At 45.7% G+C, this 17,738-nt stretch overlaps 1 protein-coding gene across 4 annotated transcripts in view; it reads left to right on the top strand.

Annotated features, from left to right (window-relative positions):
• ATP6V0A4 (ATPase H+ transporting V0 subunit a4) overlaps nucleotides 1-12,223 on the top strand; it is an 84,637-nt gene extending 72,414 nt beyond the window's left edge. For all 4 annotated transcript variants that reach the window (XM_006145027.2, XM_006145028.2, XM_006145026.2 and 1 more), the window contains 5 exons: nucleotides 621-722; nucleotides 4,665-4,793; nucleotides 5,824-5,941; nucleotides 9,678-9,849; nucleotides 11,740-12,223. In XM_006145027.2, coding sequence (XP_006145089.1) covers nucleotides 621-722; nucleotides 4,665-4,793; nucleotides 5,824-5,941; nucleotides 9,678-9,849; nucleotides 11,740-11,833 — 615 coding nt within the window. In that variant the 3' untranslated portion in view covers nucleotides 11,834-12,223. The remainder of the gene's footprint in view (nucleotides 1-620; nucleotides 723-4,664; nucleotides 4,794-5,823; nucleotides 5,942-9,677; nucleotides 9,850-11,739) is intronic.
• Nucleotides 12,224-17,738: the final 5,515 nt, after the last annotated feature.

The following is a 17,738-nucleotide window of genomic DNA, read 5'->3' as shown; positions in this document are numbered from 1 at the left end:
ACCCCGCAGAGCAGAGTTTGAGGAAGGAGGAAGGAGTAGAGTCGCCCTCGCAGCGTCTCAGGAGTTCTTACCACGTGCTGCATGTTTGTACTCAGAGGCTACTGAGGAAGGGATGGGGGCAAGGGCCCAGTGTCCTCCCCGTGCGGGACCTGGGACATCACTGGACTGGCGTTTGTCTATCTGCAGTAGGCACGTTCCAGATGTGAGGGAGAATTGAATCATTGAAATGCTTTAGGGCCTTCAAAATTGCTACTAAAGGGAACCAGCAGTTAGCGTAATGGCTATGTCGCCGGATTCCCACATAGTCGACCGCGGTTCGTGTCCCGGACCCGGTGGCTTAAAACTCACGCCGGGCGCGTGTGCGTGCGTGCCCAAGATCCCGAGAGGAGAATGGAGGAGAAGGGATTGCGGCGTGACCATCCCCCCTGGGGGGTGATTTCTCGCTTTCTGTCTCTGTCTCTCTCTGTCTGTCTGGCGAGCGCACGCGCCCTACAGTGAAAATCTCTCCAAAAAAAAAAAAAAATTGCTACTAAAATAACCCATATTTGTCACTTTGATCACAGAAAGTATGCTTTGTGGTCACGTTAAAATAACAGGATCTCATCATTTTGGTCTTGCAGCAAGAAGTGCAAAGCTTCTTTGTTGTTATGGCTTTGATTTCTGTGCCGTGGATGCTTCTGATTAAGCCGTTCATTCTTAGAGCCAATCATCGGAAATCTCAGGTAAGGGCCATCTGTTTCCATTTACTCAGGGAGGGGAGGAATGTGGGTTTCTGGAATCAGAAGTCTAGGGTTCAAAGAGAAGCTGGCGGGGCCTGATGATCGGAGCTGTGAGCTGCCCCCACTGCGCGTCCTCCTGTGGTTGGACCCTTTCCGTGACCCATCTTCCTCCCAGGATCTCGCTCTCTTAAGAATAGGCAGGTTTCAAATGTAGGTCCTGCATGCTTTGCTCAGGGTGTGTGTGTGCTAAGTGGTAGCTAAAGATTTATAAGGGTCTGAACATGGTCGGTTTATTAGTAAAATGTATGAGTATGTTTATATAGTTTTTTTTTTTTTTTTTTTAGCTTATTTATTCTATGAGCAAAAGGGACAGAGAGACAGAAAGAAACAACACCTCCAACAGAGTCTTCAAACTGTGATCCACTCCCAGCCTCAGGCAGCCCCGGGTTATGGGCACAAGCATGCCCGCCTACTCAGGGTGGTCTCTGGACCTGAACTGGGAACCTTCCCAGGTGGTGTTACCTTACAGAGCATTGCATTTTATTGCTGCACCACCATCTAGTCATTTCACTTTAAAAAAAAAAAAAAGAATTATTTTATTTAACTTTATTTATTTATTTATTTAAATTGGACCAGAAAGGAAAGAGCAAGTGAGAGAAAGAGAGAGAAAGCAAGTTGCCAGGTCCAGGACTCTAACCATGGTCAGCCATGTGGGAGTCCAGCGCCCTTAAAGACCAAGCTACCTGCTGGCCCCGTTCACTTTGTTTTTTTCTTTTCTTTTTTTTACAATTAAAATATGAATTTATTTTGATACAAAAACTTGTTGAAATTCATGCATAGTTTTCCAATTAAACGTATTTCCATGAGCTTTTTATTTTTTCTGAAACATTTAAAAAAATTTATTCATTTACATTCATTCCCTAAGCATCGTCACAGCATACAAAATGTGATTTCCCATCCAGAATGTACATAGTGGCTTAACCATGCATGTTATCATCAATAATTTTCCATTTCTAGTTTCATACACACACACACACACACACACACACACACACACACCCTATTTCTGACCCTCTGCCCTCTCCTACCCTCCTCCCACACTATCTCTGGTGTCTACAGTTGTTTTCCATTCCCTTTTCCCCCACATTTTATTGATCACACAATTTTCTCTTTTTTTCCCTGAAACCACTATTTCTCAGGAGCCACAGAGGAGTCATCTTCTGAAGGTCCGCCCTTTGCCTCTCCACTCGAGTTTGGGGGCTGGAGGCTGAATTATCAGTAGAAAATCTTCATTTCTCTTTTTTCCCTGAAATCACTAGTTCTCAGGAGCCATGGAGGAGTCTTCTTCTCTGGCCCCCTTTACTTTGAAAAAGAATATTAAAGCTAGTTTTTGGGGCCAGCAGGTAGTGTGGTGGTTAGGGCACTGGACTCCCACATGGCTGACTGCGGATAGCGTCCCAAACCTGACAGCTTTCTTTCTCACTTTCCCTTTCTCTCTCTCTGTCTCTCTCAGGTCAAATTAAAAAATAATAGTATATAAAATAATTTTTTTTAAAAAAATAACTGGTTTTTATTAGTGCTCTTAGTTTGTGAGATTTTACTACTTTGTGCTATGGATCATGTCAGGGAACTAGAACAGCAAACAAAACTCAAACAAGTCAGTTCTTATTTCTTTGCGACCCCCTGCCCCGACCCCATCGTCAAATACTAGTTTAAGCTCATTTCCTCCTTTCGTCTGAACTGCTCCTCAGGTTTACTCAGCAGGTGAAGAAGAGTTTAGTAGCCTAAATCATATAGGATTGAGGAAAATTAACCTTCCAGGGGACAACAGAGCCTAGCTATGAGACACAAAAACTGCCATGATTGTGTTCTGCTTTCATCCATTGGTGCCAGGCATTACGTGGAGTGTGTTGAGATCATACAGGTTGAAAATGGTTGTAGATATATGAAAATGTTACTTTTCTATTTTTCTAAACTCTACTTCACCAAAATATTTATTGATTATTAAGCTGGAACATAACTTACCTGGGATATGAATGAAGAGGAAGAAAACATGGGCCAGCCTCTGGCATGGTGGTTAAGGTGGCTGGATCCAGCATGACTCGAGTCCTGGACCCAGTGGCTTGAAGAACATGTTGGGGGTGTATGTCTGTGTGCCCAAAATCCTGAAAGGAGAAATGGAGGAGAAGGGACTGCTGTACGGCCTTTTCCATGGGGTGTATTTCTCCCTTTCCCTCTCTCCACCTAGCTCAGGGAGTGTGCATACCCTCTAGCAAATAAAAATAAATAAATCAAGAAGATGAAGACAAAGCAAAGAATCCTTGTTTATTGCTCAATGAATGGTGAGAGACCACAGTGGGTACAAGGCAGCTTTTCCTCATAAGAACTTGGATGCCAGGTTCAAATTCAAAGTGAATTTGAATTTCCTTCCAAGTTTTGACAAGGAGTTTTTATCAAGCTAGGAGGCTAGAATATGCTTTACTTTTTAGAATGTTTAAGCATATGGTGGGATAGTTTAAGCAGATGGCGTAATGGCTATGTCGCTGGACTCCCATGTAGCCAACTGCAGTTTGATTCTCGGACCTAATGGGTTCAAACTCATGCCAGGCACGTGTGCATGCGTGCCCAAGATCCCAACAGGAGAATGGAGGAGAAGGGATTGCGGAGTGGCCATCCCCCTGGAAGGTCATTTCTTGCTTTCTGTCTCTCTGTCTATTTCTGTCTCTGGTGAGCGCATACACCCTATAGCAAAAATCTCTCTTTAAAAAAAAGAATGTTAAACGTATGGCATATGGACTTCCATTTTTACCCTTGCTCAGGACCCTGCTGGTATTAGGGGCAGATCCACTTAAAACAGAAAGGTAAAGTTATTTTAATGCCTAATTTTATAATATTCCTCCCATGAAGTCATTCTCAGAAATACTCTAGATTGTGGGACATTAAGCTTCACAGTGACTTGAAAGAAATGCGCTATTGAAGCTCAGGGGTAAACCGGGCTAAGTCGAATGCTGACTATACCTAGATGTTTTATTTCCTGAAATTCTTTTCACATTATTTATTTTATTTTTTTAGAATTATTTTTATTTAACTTTATTTATTTAATTAATTTTAATTTGACCAGAGAGGGACAGAGGGAAAGACAGGGAGAGAGAGGTGGGGTGGAAGAGAGTGGGAAAGCAAGCCTCCAGGTCTGGGACTCAAACCAGAGTTGACATGTGAGAGTCCAGTGCCCTTAACCACTACGCCACCTGCCTTTCACAAGTTATTTTTAAAAAGTGGTGTTTTCATTTTAAAAAGTATATCTGTATTGGGTAAGTCATTAATTTTTCTTAGCTAACTTTGCCCATGGACATCGGCTGTTCAGATCACAAGGCTGTGCAAAGGTACTTCAGATACCTCGGTCTCCGACAAGGTGTATTTAACAACACAAAGGCTCTGTCATGCACGCATTGCTTTATCTAAAGAGGGTGCATATTGGACACATCCTGAAGTGCCATGGAGTATAGCACGTGCTCTGGAATTAGACTGCCTGGGTTTGAATCCTGGCTCTGCCCATTGCTGGCTTTACTAGCTGTGTGGTCGTAGACGCATTCCTTAACCTTTCTGTCCTATGGCTTGATTCTGTGTAAAGTGGGGCAAGCACTGTGCCCACCTGAAGGCAAAATGAGACCATATGAAGAGAGTTTAGAACAGGGTCTGGGGGCTAGCAGGTGCCCGGCTATCACGTGGCCAGCAGTGGTTCAAATCCCAGACCTGGCAGCTTGCTTTCTCGTTTTTCCCTCTCTTTCTCTATCTCTCTGGTCAAATTAAAAAAAAAAAAAATAGAGCAGTGTCTGGTACAAAGCTGATATTTAACATGAACCCTTATTTGAACCTTAATTTATGTAGAACTGCTACATTCTAAGGATGAGTTTAATGCTCTCTTCATTTCCTTGTGGCTGACAGCTACAGTCATCCATGGCCCAGATTGACGCCAGAGAGGACACTGAAGGTGACAACTCCAGCCCTTCCACCAGTTCTGGTCAGAAGACTTCTGCAGGTGTCCATGGAGCTGAAGATGACCATGAGGGAGAGGTACCTGGGTGTCCCCGGGGCTGAGGATGACCATGAGGGAGAGGTACCTGGGTATCCCCGGGGCTGAGGGTGACCACGAGGAAGAGGTACCTGGGTGTCCCCGGGGCTGGGGGTGACCATGAGGAAGAGGTACCTGGGACTAAGTGGTGGAGGAAGGTGTCCAGTTTGTGCAGATTCAAGAAACAAGATCCAGTCTGAACAGCCACTAGGGCATGACCACCGTCATGTCAAGATGGCAGATGCAGCAGAACTGGCCACTCTGGGGGACCCACTGACAGTGCCCTTGCAGCTCCTCAGTCTCAGGCACCCTAGGGAAGGGAGGATCAGGCCAGCTATTTACTAGTCACCCTGAGAGTTCTCTTGTATTTTATTTATTGTTTATTTAAGAACTTCAAAAATTATGATTATTTATTAGAGAGCAAGCAGGGAGAAGAGTTTTTGGAGGGCAGGGTCTGGTCATGTCAGCACATAGACTGTCAGAGCCACTGTGCTACCAGATTAATCTGTCCCAGGATGCTTTATTACTTCCCCATCACTGCCCTGTCATGGCTCCTCACTGACTCCGGGTGATTTTTGTCAGCTCTACCCATAACTTGTCTTTCCAGAAACTTCAAGGCCCAGGCCCTGTCTTCTATTTCTCACTGACACAGGCTTCCAGTTTCAGCCTGATCATTTTCTCCCTAACCTAATGATATTCTCTAACACTGCCTTTTCCTTACCTGGAGTCTTTTTCCTTATCAGGGACAATTTGCTTCTCTTCTCCTTCCGGATCCCTGCCCTCCCTTCATGGCCCAGCACGGTGTCATCTCCCTTTGCCAGCCTGTCTTCTTCGAACCTTCTTCAGCTCTTGCCAGGACATGTTACTGCTCACTGACCATCTGCTTCGTGCCGTTCGTGCTTTCTCCAAATACGTCCCTCGTGATTTTCCCCTAGACACTGGAGAGTGGTCACAGCTGAGCCCCTGTCTTACTCACCTGTAATGCCTCGCAGACAGTACTTATGAAATACGGGAACACCTCCTCTCTTTCAGTTCAACTTTGGGGACGTCTTTGTCCACCAGGCCATCCACACCATTGAGTACTGCCTGGGCTGCATCTCCAACACGGCCTCATACCTTCGGCTCTGGGCCCTCAGCCTGGCTCATGCACGTGAGTGAGCAGCCCGTCAGGGTCACGGTCACATCTTCTCTGGGTTATTTGTGATATATTTGCTGGAAGAATGGCTCTTCTTGCTTAGGAAGAGGCGACTTTTTGTTTTTTAAGAGAGTTTTGGTATAGGGCCCATGTGCTTGCTGGAGATACAGAGAGACAGAGTGAGAGAAAGTGAGAAATCACCCCCTGGGGGGTTGACCATGTTCCAGTTCCTTCTCCTCCATTCTCCTCTTAGGATTTTGGGCATGCACGCACACGTACCTGGCGTGAGTTTTAAGCCACCATGTCCAGAACTCAAACTACAGTGAACTACGTGGTCATTAACAGGTGACAGGCCCTTAAAAAAAGGAACTATTTATTATTGTTATTCTTTTATTTGACTAGAGAGAGACAGAGAGAAAGGGAGAAAGCAAGCTGCCAGGTCCAAGACTTGAGCCACTGTTGGCCATGTGGGAGTCTAGCGCCTTAACCATTGTGCCATCTGCCAGGCCTGGTGAGAGGCCTTTACCTCACTGGGCCAGGTCATTGTACCTTTTAGTTGGAGGTTTTAAAGTCTCAGCCTGGGGGCCGGCAGGTGGCGTGGTGGTTAAGGGTGCTAGATTCCCACATGGCCAGCCACGGTTCGAGCCCCAGACCTGACAGCTTGCTCTCTCATTCTCCTTCTCTCATTCTGTCCTTCTTTGGTCAAATGAAAATAAACTAACTAAATAAAACTAAATAAAATAATTATTTTTTAAAAAGTCTCAACCTGATGCTGTAATGACAGTTACTCCATGGGCGCTGCCCTTGCCAGCATGTTAGACATCAAAACCAGAGAAGCATCATACGTGCTCGTGCCCAGGCATGCCCACGCCCCGTGTCGTGTTGTTGGGGCAGGAGAGCCCTCCCCGGGCAGTTAGTTAAGGGTAAGGATCAGTTGCGAGTTCAGGTTTTTTCTTTGTACCTTTCCATGACATTCCACCCCTTGGATTTCACGCCTCGGGGGAATTTAGAACCTTCCCTGTCATCCTTGGAGAGACTCCCTGAAGCCGATGAGCAAGAAATGTACACATAGGACCTTCAGATGCGGGAGTGGGAGGGCAGCAACTGGGGATGTTGGGTAGGGAGGTGAGTGAGGGGTGATAGTGGGGTGGAAAGAAGCCAGATGAGGCTGTGTGGTGTTTGTCCTTGGACTCCTCTGGTCGAGTTTTGGTCTTACCTGTAAGGCGCGTATGAAGAAATCTGATTTACAGGGTTAGTGAAGGGATGTATGTAAGGCACTTGCTGTTCTGTTGGGTTTGGCTCTGAATCTGGAAGCCAGCTAAACTCCAGACAGTCTGTAAGTACCTCGAAACGCTATACAAATGCTTTGTGTTTGTGCGTACATTTTTCTGGGGAAAAGGTTCATGGCTTTCTTCACATTTTTTTTTTTTCAGTTTTGCTATATAGCATGTACACTCACCGGAGAGAGGCAGAGAATGAGAGAGAGAGAGAGAGAGTGAGAAATCACCCCCAGGGGGAATAACCATCCCTTCTCCTCCAGCCTTCCCTTAGGATTTTGGGCATGCATGCACATGCACCTGGCGTGTTTTTCATGCCACCAGGTTCAAGGCTCCAAGCACATAGTTGGCCATGTGGGATCTAGTGCCTTAACCTTGCTGCCTGCTGGCCCAGATTTTTTTTTTAACTGTCAAAGGTCACGTATGCTCACCAGAGACAGACAGAGATAGAGAAAGCACCTCCCAATAGCCATGTCACAACCCTGTTGGGATTTGGGGCACACATGCACTCACGCCCAGCACATTTTTCAAGCCTCTGGGACTAGGATCTGAAACACGGTTGGCCATATGGGACCAGTTCCCCCAAGGCCATGGGACCAGATCTTTCTTCAGATTTTACAGAGATCTGTGAACACCAAGGAGCGAAAGAAACCTCTTTCTGGGGCAGGGTTGACTTCTCCGTGTTCTCAGTACCAAGTACACGTCTTGCACGTCATGGTGATGAATACATATTTGCTAAATGGTTTTTGAAATATGATTAGAAGTATAATCTTTATTTAAACATGGTTCAAATTGTGAAATATAGCATATTTTACATTTTTTTTTTTTTCAGTTTTGCTATATAGCATGTACACTCACCGGAGAGAGGCAGAGAATGAGAGAGAGAGAGAGAGAGTGAGAAATCACCCCCAGGGGGAATAACCATCCCTTCTCCTCCAGCCTTCCCTTAGGATTTTGGGCATGCATGCACATGCACCTGGCGTGTTTTTCATGCCACCAGGTTCAAGGCTCCAAGCACATAGTTGGCCATGTGGGATCTAGTGCCTTAACCTTGCTGCCTGCTGGCCCAGATTTTTTTTTTAACTGTCAAAGGTCACGTATGCTCACCAGAGACAGACAGAGATAGAGAAAGCACCTCCCAATAGCCATGTCACAACCCTGTTGGGATTTGGGGCACACATGCACTCACGCCCAGCACATTTTTCAAGCCTCTGGGACTAGGATCTGAAACACGGTTGGCCATATGGGACCAGTTCCCCCAAGGCCATGGGACCAGATCTTTCTTCAGATTTTACAGAGATCTGTGAACACCAAGGAGCGAAAGAAACCTCTTTCTGGGGCAGGGTTGACTTCTCCGTGTTCTCAGTACCAAGTACACGTCTTGCACGTCATGGTGATGAATACATATTTGCTAAATGGTTTTTGAAATATGATTAGAAGTATAATCTTTATTTAAACATGGTTCAAATTGTGAAATATAGCATATTTACCCAAAAATGCATAAAATGTATACTCAGCCAAAAGAACTTTTATATAAACACACACCCACATGCCACGCCTTAGTCAAGAAACAAAAGGATCCAGTCCCTTTTGTGCCCCAACCTCAACCTTCCGCTTCTCCCCTTGAAGTTAACCACACTCCTGGCTTTTGTAAGAACAACTGTCATGCTTTTTAACTTGCTTTTAAACACATTTTTATCCTTAGGCCATTTAGTGTAGTTTTGCATATTTTTAAATGTAAAGGAATGGAATCATGTTTTAGCTCACATCACCACAATAAAATGTCATAGATTGGGCAATTTAGCAATAGACATTTATTTTCTCACTGTTCTGGAGGCTAGAAGTCCCAGGCGAGGGACCAGCATGCTCAGGACTTGGTGACAGCTCTCTTCGACTCACAGAAGGCTGTGTTCTTACTGTGTCCTCACATGGGGGACAGCTTGCTGATGTTTCTCCTTTTGCGTTTTCTTTTTGATACAAATGATGTTACTCAGATTTATTTGTTTAAAAATTTTTTTACATTCGTTTACTTTTTTCTTGAAAGAGAGAGGGGAGGCATCCCCAGCAGGATCTTTACACCAAACCTGCCCCCAGTCTTAGCTGGCTGGCATTGTGTGCACACGCGGATGCTGCCAATGTGGTCAGGGAGGTCCCGGAACGCAACCTCGGGACCTTCCCCATGTGGTTCTAGTTGTGTTACCACTGTGCCACTGCCTGGCCCTTGGATGTATCCATTTTGCTGTGAGTAGCTATGGTTTGCACACTTTTATTGGTGAATAAAATGCCATCATATATCTGTCCCATTTCCCCCATTGCAAGCAAAGCTCCTCTGGACTGTCTTGGGACACATGCGCCTCCCTTCCCCATGTAGAGAGAGACTCCTGACTCAGGGTGGACAGAGTCGGGACTGCAGTAAAGAAGTGACCTGCATTTACAAGATCAGCCCGAGGTTGAGCTACTCTCTTGCGTTGCAGAACTGTCTGAAGTGCTCTGGACCATGGTGATGAACATGGGCCTTTCCCTGCGAGGCTGGGCAGGACTCATTGGGGTGTTCATCATTTTTGCTGTGTTTGCTGTTCTGACAGTAGCCATCCTTCTTATCATGGAGGGTCTCTCTGCTTTCCTGCACGCCCTGAGACTGCACTGGTAAGGATGGTTGTCCCGCGGAAGCTTGGGATGGCAGAGGGAGGGTGGACTACCAGCCGCCTGGGTTCAGTTCCTCATCTGTTGTGTGATGTTAGCAATTTGCATACGTTTTTGGAGCCTGAGTTCAGTCACCTGTTGGTATAACAGTAAATGATAAAATGTAGGTACACATGTACACACAATGGCTGCCCTATGATAGACGTTAGCGCTCACGTACTCCATTTGTTGTTACAATGGCTCTAAAATAAGCTCTGTGTATTGGTAAGAGGACAGATCGAGGCTCCTATCTGGCATGCTGAGAAAATCTGGGATGTTTGGCCCTTGCGGCTGAGTGCAGGAGTTACATCAACAGCACCAGCGACTAAATTATCAGAGGTAGAAGCTGAAGGTGGGGACTGCAAAGAGGGAGGCTCTTCCAGGAAGCCCTTGACATTCACAGATGAATCCAGAGTCAGCTCAATGAGTACAAAATCATTTGTTTAGGCTCTGGGTCTCTTCCAAGTCACATTTCAGCTGAGAATTGTGAGTGGACTATGCATGCCTTGAACCAAAGGATTGTCTTCTGCTTTTATTGTTTGTTTGTTTTTGCCCGAGAGTATTTGCACTTGCCAGAGAGAAAAGGAAAGTAAGAAACTATCCACCATCCCCAACGGGAATGGTCATGCTGCAGTCCTTTCTCCTCCATCTCACCCTCCCTTTGGGATTTTGGGAATGCTCACATCTGAGCATGGCGGGGTTTTTTTTTGTTTTTTTTGTTTGTTTGTTTTTGCCCGAGAGTATTTGCACTTGCCAGAGAGAAAAGGAAAGTAAGAAACTATCCACCATCCCCAACGGGAATGGTCATGCTGCAGTCCTTTCTCCTCCACCTCACCCTCCTTTTGGGATTTTGGGAATGCTCACATATGTGCATGGCGGGGGTTTTTTTTGTTTTTTTTGTTTGTTTGTTTTTGAGAGGTTTTTGCTATAGGGTGTGTGCGCTCACCAGAAAGAGAGAGACAGAGAGACAGAAAGCGAGAAATCACCTCCCGGGGGGATGGCCACGCCACAATCCCTTCTCCTCCATTCTCCTCTCGGGATCTTGGGCATACATGCACATGCGCCCGGTGTGAGTTTAAGTCACCGGGTCTGGGACTCAAACCGCGGTTGGCTACATGGGAGTTCAGCAACATAGCCATTACACCAACTGCTGGCCCCACATGGCAGATGTTTAAAGCTGCTGGATTTGGGACTTGACCCTTGTGGTTCACCACGTGGGATCTGGTTGCCTTAACCACCAAACCATGGGACCAGCCCAGCTGGGTTCACTGTTTCTGCTTCTCCCCTGTGGCACTGAGCCTAAACCAGTCGTCTGCTGAGTGAGGAAAATCACAGTAGCCCATACCTCAGTGACCGCACCATTCACCTCTATGTCACAAAGGGCTGAGCTCAGAGACGTGATAAAGCATCAGTGATGACATGTGCAATCAGTCATATAATTTATAAAAATAGAGGTCAGGGTTCTGCTTGTTCTGCAAGAGTGTAGGCCTTACACCGTGGGATGGAGATGGAAGACCCTGAGCGACCTCGTGCAGAGCTCGCCTGTCCTGCTGGCTCCAGTGCCAGTTAACGGTGCAGTGAGGCGTCTGCTTGGGACGGAGGCTGGGAAGCGTGTGATGCTGTAGTCAAAGAGACCTAGCAGAGGCCCGGAGAGTGAAGTGGGGCGGGACAGGGGGAGGTGGGCAGAGGGAGGGAGAGAAGGGTTTCAAGAATCCTCAGGGTTCTCATGGCACCATCAGCCTAGGGTGCCTTCCCTGGTGGCCTTCCAACCCTGTGCTGGCTGAGAGGTTCTTTTCTCTCCTTCTACCTTACGTGCCTCTAGCTCAGGTGCTTAACCCTCCTTTTCTTACCTAGGGTGGAGTTCCAGAACAAGTTCTATGCTGGAGCTGGTTACAAGTTTTCTCCGTTCTCCTTTAAAAGCATCCTGGAAGGGACATCGGAGGAGTAGGCTGCAAGTCTGCACCCCCGTGCCTGTCTCTGCCAGAAAAGAAGTCCAGTCTCATTTGTGATGTCAGCCCTTGCATGGCATCCGCCGGAATGATTGTTCTTGGCGACCCTGAAGCATGAAGCTATGTAGTACTTGGTTATGAGCCATGGGGTTTGGTATGACCTAACCGCATCGTAGAGGAACGACTTTGACAAGTTATTTTAACTGTCAAATAAACTGTGGGGTCTTAATCACACATGATAAAACGATTGAGAAATGAGGGGAAAGTGCTAGCCAAACTGATGTCTTCTTGCTATTTTAAGTATTATATTGAAGAAAATAAACGTTTAGACCTATCACTTTTTCTTTTCTTATTTTTTTAGTTGCCAGAGGGTGAGCATGCTCACCAGAGAGAGAGAAAGAGAGAGAGAGAGAGAGGCATCCCCCGATGGCATGGTCACACTGCCATCTTTTTCCCTCCGTTTCTCCATCCTGTCAGGATGTGCGCACACAGGCACACACACCTGGTGTGTTTTTCAAACTGCCGGGGTCAGGATTCAAGCTGTAGTCCACCATGGGGGATCCAATTTCTTAACCATTGCACTGCAAGGCCGCCCTTTAAGGTGTCTGTAATTCAAAATCAGTCCACAACGAGTAGTGCTGGCATTACGGACTGCAGCTGAACAGCAGAGTCCCGCCAGCTAATCCCAGAGGAGGAGCGTGTTTATTTCCCTTGCTCATTTCCTCCTCCCTCAAGCATTTTGCCCCTTGTCTCCGGTTTAGCATTACAAGCTTAGGAACTTTCTCATGAGTTTTTGCTCCCGATGAGGAAGGACAGATAATGTTCTCTAATGGGAGGGACGGCCACCCGCTGTGGCTCTCGGCATCACTAAATCCCGTGAAATGAAGCGTGACATGACATCATCCGTGGCTGTTTACTGTCTGCACACTGTGCTGGGGACCTGGAGGAACAGATTCATCAGCCTGGGCAAGTTCTGGAAAAACGGGGTGTCAAGAGGGACTGCCTGAACCCTGGGTCATTACTGTCTGAGTCTGTGGGCCCTGAAGTCATTTCTTAGGGTTCCTGGACTGGATGGCTCCTCAGAGCCAGATCTGACTCACTCCATTGACCTTTTTATCTCGATGGCCTTTTCCAGGTGAATTAGAATCTCCATGGTAACCATCGGGTGGAATGAGGATGCTTAATGTTTTTGCAGTGCTCGACAATTTATGAACTGCTTTCACCCAGTATCTTATTGAGTTCTGAACTGTTGGTGTTGGTAAATAAAGTTCCTAAAGAGCTGATGAAATTCAAACCACCTTTTGAATGGAACTCTAATTTATAGCAACCCACCTGCCCTCTGGGTAGTTGGACTGATTGGTGCTCATGGTAGGGGCATAGCTTGTACTAAAAGGAAGCTTTCGTGTCACCTTCCATGTCAATGTCATGACTTGTCCAGCATAGTTGTTTTTTTTTAAATAAATATTTTTTTAATTTAGCCTAATTTATTATTATTTAATTTGACCAGAGGGAGACAGAGAGTAAGAGTAAGAGAGAGAGAAAGTGAGAAAGCAAGGCACCAGGTCCAGGACTTGAACTGCAGTTGGCCATGTGGGAATCAAGCACCTTACCCACCAGACCACCTGCCGGCCCCATGTCCAGCACAGTATAAGGCACATATGAGATCCTCAACAAATATTTATTTGATGATTAAAATAAGTTGAGCAGAAGAATGACAGTTGGAGTCCTAAGATGCGTATGTTTGAGTTACAACTTAGTGCTTTGTCACATGTGCCCTTGGCTGAGAAACAGAGTTGACCCCTTATGGCCAAATGGGGATGATGGCCTCACCTTTCTGGGTTGTAGAGAGGAGGTTGCAGAGCACTGGGCCAGGAGGAGGTACTGTACCAATGATGACTGGACACAGAATGGACCGAAGCCTCTGGAAATAGTGGTTTGAAGAAGCGGTCCCCAGGAAGCCACAGGCCACGCTGTGCCAGCCACACTCCTAGGGGAAGGGTTCTGGTCTGTCTCCAGGACCTTCCCAAGTGTGCTGAGCACATGGCCAACTGCAGTTCGAGTCCCAGAACTTGCTTTCTCACTTCCTCTTTCTTTCTCTCTCTCTCACTCTGTCCCTCTCTGGTAAATTTAAAATAAAAATAAAGTTAAATTAAAAATTAAAAAGAAGAAGAAGAAGCCGTCCCTCTACCCATGGCATCCTGATCTCTGGATGGTCTTTAGGATCTCGGCTCACTGCTGTCCACTCAACAACTATCAGAAATATACGCTCTGCTGAGCTGGGTCAGCAGCCTCTTGCCCTGTACTTCTGAACGGCAATGGCTGTGAGGACATGTTTGCCAGGGTGGTGCTCTCCCTGCTCCTTGCCAGGCCTACTCGTTCATAGATCCCCGCGGCCTTCCTGAGAGCAAATGCAAACCAGTTTCCCCAGGTGTGGCAGCCACTTCTGTCTCCATGAGAGATGTAATTTCCCCTTTAACAAGGGATCAGGTGCAGGCTTGGTGAGAAGGGGGTGTGACTTGGGTGTCACTCACTTGCCCAGATGCAAAGTTGTTCCTTAAAAAATCTGGAGCTGAGAACTGACTGCCAAGGGGAGATTAAGGCAGGGATCCAGGCTTCTTAGGAGGGCCGGTCCAGAAGTCCCCCGGGAGGCCATCGATGGGACCACTTCTGTGTAAGACTTGGCTGTGGTAAGTGGGAGCAAGAGGACCCCAACCTGGAAAGCTTCCCAAGGAGTACACAGAGGTAAGAAACTCTCGCGGGACAACATGGACCTGGGATTACTTTTCCTGCTGCTGTTGGGGAGGCAGTGGGGTGGGAAGTTAACTACAGGGCATGGCTGCAGGCAAGTGGGACATAAAAGTTTCATTCTTTTTATTGATAATATTGCAAAGCTAATTACGTCACGGACACAAACTCAGTTTAAAATATATCTAGAGTGGCCCCATTATTTCTGGCCAAAAAATTTAGTACAGCAACATGCAATAGAATAAAATCACAACCAGTCTGTTAGAATTTATTTTAATGGGGGCCAGCAAGTGATGTGGTGGTTAAGGGCACTGGACTCCCACATGGCCGACCATGGTTTGAGTCCCGGACCTGGCAGCTTGCTTTCTCATTTTCCCTCTGTCTCTTTCTCTTTCTTACTCTGTCCCTCTCTGGTCAAATTAAAATAAATAAATAAAGTTATTCTTTAAAAGAAAGAGTTTATTGAATGAAGTTTAAACTCCATCTGAACCTTTGAGCTGCAGAGTACTCAGTCTACCAGGTTTTTACCAGGTTTTTAGAAGGCAGGTCATGGATCACTTTCCCATTGTAGTGCTTTGGGAACTGATGGGAAGAGAGGGGAGGCATTCTTCCCCAGGTCATTCCTCACTTTCCTGAGTTGGTCTGACTGATCTTCCATCCACCCTCTTCCTAGGTTGGAAGGCATTTAGCATGACTTAAGGGATCCAAGAACAGAAGCTGTCACTTGGCCTTCCCAGCGTTCCATTTGTGAGTTAAGACCATACACTTTTGTGAAGAATTATTTTATTTAACTTTATTTATTATTATTATCACTATTATTTTTCAGTTTGATCAAAGAGAGAGAGAGAAGAAGTGAGAAAGCAAGCACCAGGTCCGAGACTTGAACCATGGTCGGCCATGTGAGAGTACAGCACCTTTAACCACCATGCCACTTGCCTGCCCCAAGACCATACACTTTATCTGTCAGTGATGTGCCTCATATTTACCTCCAAAATATTTTATTTTCTTTATGAAACTTTTGGCTGAAACTCTAGAAAATAAGAAAATAGTTTCCATGCGTGTTAACTCCCCGAGTTAGTGGTTGAGCATGCTTTAACTATGTGCAGGGTCTCTGTAATGTGCGAATGAGAACACAGAATCTGGTGATCTGCTGACATCCCTCAGCCCCAACGCGCCCCATCGAAGGCGTCCTGCTGCTCAAAGCCCCGTACAACCAAGCGGGCAGGGAGAGGCACCCACTCTGTTGCGTGTACACTTGTACGTTTTTCTTCTATCCCTTGGCAACCTGTGACGTTGTGAAGGCATCTGCTGCAACAATGCTCGTCTGCCTGGCGGGGGAACATTCTGAGTAACCTGTCAATTACATGTTCTCAGCGGTTCATTTTTTTCCCCAAAAGTATTTTCTTTAATATTTTTGTTATAGGGCATGTACGCTACCAGAGAAGAGAGAGACAGAGAGAGGGAAAGTGAGAAATCACCCTTTGGGGGGAATGGCCATGCCGCAATCCCTTCTCTTCTATCCTCCTCCTGGGATCTTGGGCACATTTGCACATGCTCCCAGCATGGTTTTCCTTTTTTAGAGAGATTTTGCTATAGGGTGCATGTACTTGCCAGAGAGACAGAAAGTGAGAAATCACACTCCCCCAAGGGAAATATTCATGCTGCAATGCCTTCTCCTCCATTTTCCTCTGGGATTTTGGGCATGCACGCACATGTGCCTGACGTGAGTTTAAAGCTGGCAGGTCTGGGACTTTAACTGCAGCTGACTATATGGGAGTCCAGCGATGTATCCATTATGCCATCGCTAGTCCTCCCTGTGTGATTTTCAGGCTCGAACTGCGGTTGGCCATATGGGATCCACTGCCTTAAATACGGCACCACCTGCTGGCCCCATAAATATATAACCCCTCAATGGGGTATGGTCACGCCACAATCCTTTTTTTACCATCAAGAATATGCACAGTTTTTTTGGAGGGGTTTTTGCTATACGGTGCATGTGCTCGCCAGAAAGAGAGACAGAAAGCGAGAAATCACCCACCGTGGAAATGGCCATGCCACAATCCCTTCTCCTCTATTCTCCTCTCAGGATCTTGGGCATGCATGCGTACACGCCCGGCGTGAGTTTAAGCCACCAGATCCAAGACTCGAACTGCGGTCAACTACATTAGAGTCCAGTGATATAGCCATTATGCCAACTGCTGGTTCCATGAATATGCACAGTTTTTACAATAAGCATTTTCCATGAGCTTTCTGAAGACTCTACATAGGACTTTCAAATATTTCTTCCCATCGTGTATTTTTAAAATTTTTCTTAATAATGTCTTATGCTTAAAGGGTTTACATTTTTATTAAATCCAATACATCTATTTAATTTTTTTTTAGAGAGATTTTTGCTATAGGGCATGTGTGCTTGCCAGAGAGACAGCAAGAATTCAATCCCCGGGGGATGGCCATGCCACAATCCCATCTCCTGCATTCTCCTCTCAGGATTTTGGGCACACACGCATATGCACCTGGCATGAGTTTCAAGCCTTCAGATCTGGGACTCGAACCATAGCTGGCCAGGTGGGAGTCCAGCGACGTAACCATTATGCTATGTGCTGGTCCCTATTTAATCTTTTATTACCTGTGCTCTGGTGTCATATTAAGAAATATTGTCTTATCCAAGATCATGAATGTTTTCACTTATGTTTTCTTTTAAGAGTTTTCTAATTTTAGCTCTTAAATTTAGATCTTTGGTTTTTGAGTATGGTGTAAGTTGAAGGTTTAACTTCATTCTTTTGTGTCTGGATACACTTCTCCTTACTGCCATTTGTTGTCAAGATCTTCCTTTCCCCATTGAATTTTCTTGTTTTCAGATTTTAAATCAAGTTTATGTTATCTCCCCATCTGGAAATATGTTCAGTCATGGCTAACATTAAATGTATGCTGAATTCCATTTTATAACTGAACAGCTCTTTTTCTGCTACTTTATGTATAAAAAGTTACCAAATAAGGAACATCCCTTAAAAGGTTATTTAAGCAATGTCTGGAAAAGGAGCTGTAGTTTTTTGTTTTGTTTTAATGAATTATTTTATTTAACTTTATTTATTTTATATTTATTTATTTATTCTTTACATTTTGACCAGAGAAGTTCAGAGTAAGAGAGAGAGGGAGGAA

Source organism: Tupaia chinensis, unplaced genomic scaffold (genome assembly GCF_000334495.1).
Source record: "Tupaia chinensis unplaced genomic scaffold, TupChi_1.0 Scaffold000140_1, whole genome shotgun sequence".
Taxonomy (NCBI): domain Eukaryota; kingdom Metazoa; phylum Chordata; class Mammalia; order Scandentia; family Tupaiidae; genus Tupaia; species Tupaia belangeri.
The sequence above is the reverse complement of the archived record's forward strand: the minus strand, read 5'-3'. Positions and strand labels throughout refer to the sequence as shown.